The sequence below is a fragment of the Magallana gigas genome, chromosome 10 (genome assembly GCF_963853765.1).
Source record: "Magallana gigas chromosome 10, xbMagGiga1.1, whole genome shotgun sequence".
Taxonomy (NCBI): Eukaryota; Metazoa; Mollusca; class Bivalvia; order Ostreida; family Ostreidae; genus Magallana; species Magallana gigas.
This window is the reverse complement of record NC_088862.1, coordinates 11,069,952-11,072,113: the sequence shown is the minus strand read 5'-3', so window position 1 is coordinate 11,072,113 and position 2,162 is coordinate 11,069,952. Positions and strand designations below refer to the sequence as shown.

The 2,162-nt window shown below is 34.3% G+C and overlaps 1 protein-coding gene across 1 annotated transcript; it reads left to right on the top strand.

Annotated features, from left to right (window-relative positions):
* Positions 1 to 258: 258 nt before the first annotated feature.
* Positions 259 to 1,579, top strand: LOC136272027 (neuronal acetylcholine receptor subunit alpha-5-like). The gene has a single exon (XM_066072716.1). It carries the CDS (start codon positions 328 to 330, stop codon positions 1,561 to 1,563), a length of 1,236 nt encoding a protein of 411 aa, XP_065928788.1. The 5' UTR covers positions 259 to 327; the 3' UTR covers positions 1,564 to 1,579.
* Positions 1,580 to 2,162: the final 583 nt, after the last annotated feature.

The following is a 2,162-nucleotide window of genomic DNA, read 5'->3' as shown; positions in this document are numbered from 1 at the left end:
AATATTTACATGTAAGTATAATATAATACACGTACATTGTTTTACGTACTACTTAAACTTGCTATTTTAGGCGATAACATAGGATAGCAATGCCTTAATTACCATTGTATTCGATGTATTCGACAAAAGTAAGCACATGATAGCAAGGCAATAACTGGTCTCTCTTTCTGGAAAATTTATGATATTGATCCCATTGTCAAGAAGAATTGAAATTTTAACTGGATTCATCTGATCTGATCATACTAACTGACAGGTAATACAACTGTGTTCACATAAAAGTCAGACCCCAGTGCAGCTTCATGAAGCATATCTCTAGGAAGGAAAAGAATGGTGTTAGACCTGTTTACAACATTGAAGGTTGTGATATTAGTACTAATTTCAGCACCAACAGCAAGAAGTCAAGAAAATGGAACTATGGGAATAGAAAATAACCTTCAAGAAACATTATTTAAAACTTACAACAGGTACATGAGACCTGTCAAGGTTTACTCCAGTAAGGTACCGATTGGAATTCGCTTTTATCTTCTATCTCTACAGGAGTTGAATATGAAAATGCAGACTTTACACACAGCAACATGGTTAGAAGTAATGTGGACTGACGAATATCTTACATGGAATTCGAGTGAATTTTCCAACATACAGTATCTCCGACTACCTGCGGACATAGTCTGGGTTCCGTCTATTTGTAATATTCAAGAAATCTCTGGGAAAAGATGTTTGACATACGGATCTGTTGCAGACACAAGTAGTGAAGTTTTAGTTGATAGTTTCGGAAAGGTTGTTCTTGGAGAAGCAATTAAAAGCACCATCATTTGCAGTTTAAACGCTCAGAAATTTCCTTTTGACTCTCAGATCTGTAGTTTTGAGTTTTTTTCTTATTATAATTATGTTTTTGGAACGGATATTGATATCAACCAGTCTATTTTCCAAACTGAATACTTTGCAGAAAGTGAAGAATGGGACTTAGTGTCATCAAGCAAGAAAAAAATGGCGAAAATGGGATACAATAACATTATCATCATGTCAGTTGTATTAAGAAGAAAACCTTTATTTCCAACTTTGACACTGGTGGTTCCCATCATCGCCTTGTCTATCATGAATGTTTTCTGCTCTGTGTTGCCTATCGAATCTGGAGAAAAGGTAGGAATGTCTATGGCTTTATTTCTGACATTTGCGGTTTTTGGAAGTATTCTAAGTGACGAGATGCCAAAAAACTCCAGAAATATTTCTTGGTTCATGGTGTACGTGACAATTCAGATTATTGTCAGTGGATTAAACGTCGTCGTTGAAACAATTGTGTTGCGTTTGTATCATTTAGAAGTGAGGTATATGACAATGAATCCTGTATTAGTAGAAATGGCAAGCGACACAGTAACTTCAATGAAAGAAACCTCTTTCAATGAATTGAAAATGAAAACAGACAGCATTGACCGTACAAGAACACATCTTGCAAGAAAATGGAAACATTGGGCAAAGCGTCTAGATAGAGGCTTTATGATCCTTAATATTTGCACGAGTGTAATATCTTTTTGTGTCTGTGCATCAATGATCATGATGAATTAGATCTACATATAACAAAGTAATGCAAGATTTCATCAATGTGATGATTCAATAAACGCTTCGTAAAAGTGTGCTTCTACAACTTAATGCTCTTACTAGGACTATAAGCATTTTAAATATTTCAACTGTCTCTTGTGTATTGCTGTAAAATAAAGTGGTTTGCTTCTTTTTTCCCAGATGTTTGCCTATTTTGGAACCCATATAGCGACATATTTACAAATATTTCTGAAAAAAATGTATTACTTTGGTGGAGTTGTACAGGACAACTCAAGAGAGCGAGATAATTTTGGCCAAATTTAACACCTTATTATAATTTACATAAGCAAAGAAATCTGTAGAGCAATACAGAGAAATATTCAAGTTTATCCCTACAGGATAAACAATGTTGTGTAGAAAGACTTTGATTTTTTTAAATGATTAAAATCCGGAATTTTTGTGTCCCTTCAAACCGTTTTTGAACTTTATTTATCAAAACCTTTATACGCTTGCGCATACTCATTTACTTCCTTTTCCCGCTATATCAGAAATCAAAACCCACCCTTCCCTACCCCAAATTTTGAATTTTAACTAATTTCAACCATGTTTGTTTCAAATGCTCTGTT

Coding starts and splice junctions, on each gene's coding strand:
- LOC136272027 (XM_066072716.1), top strand. CDS start 328: ATGGTGTTAGACCTGTTTACAACATTGAAGGTTGTGATATTAGTACTA.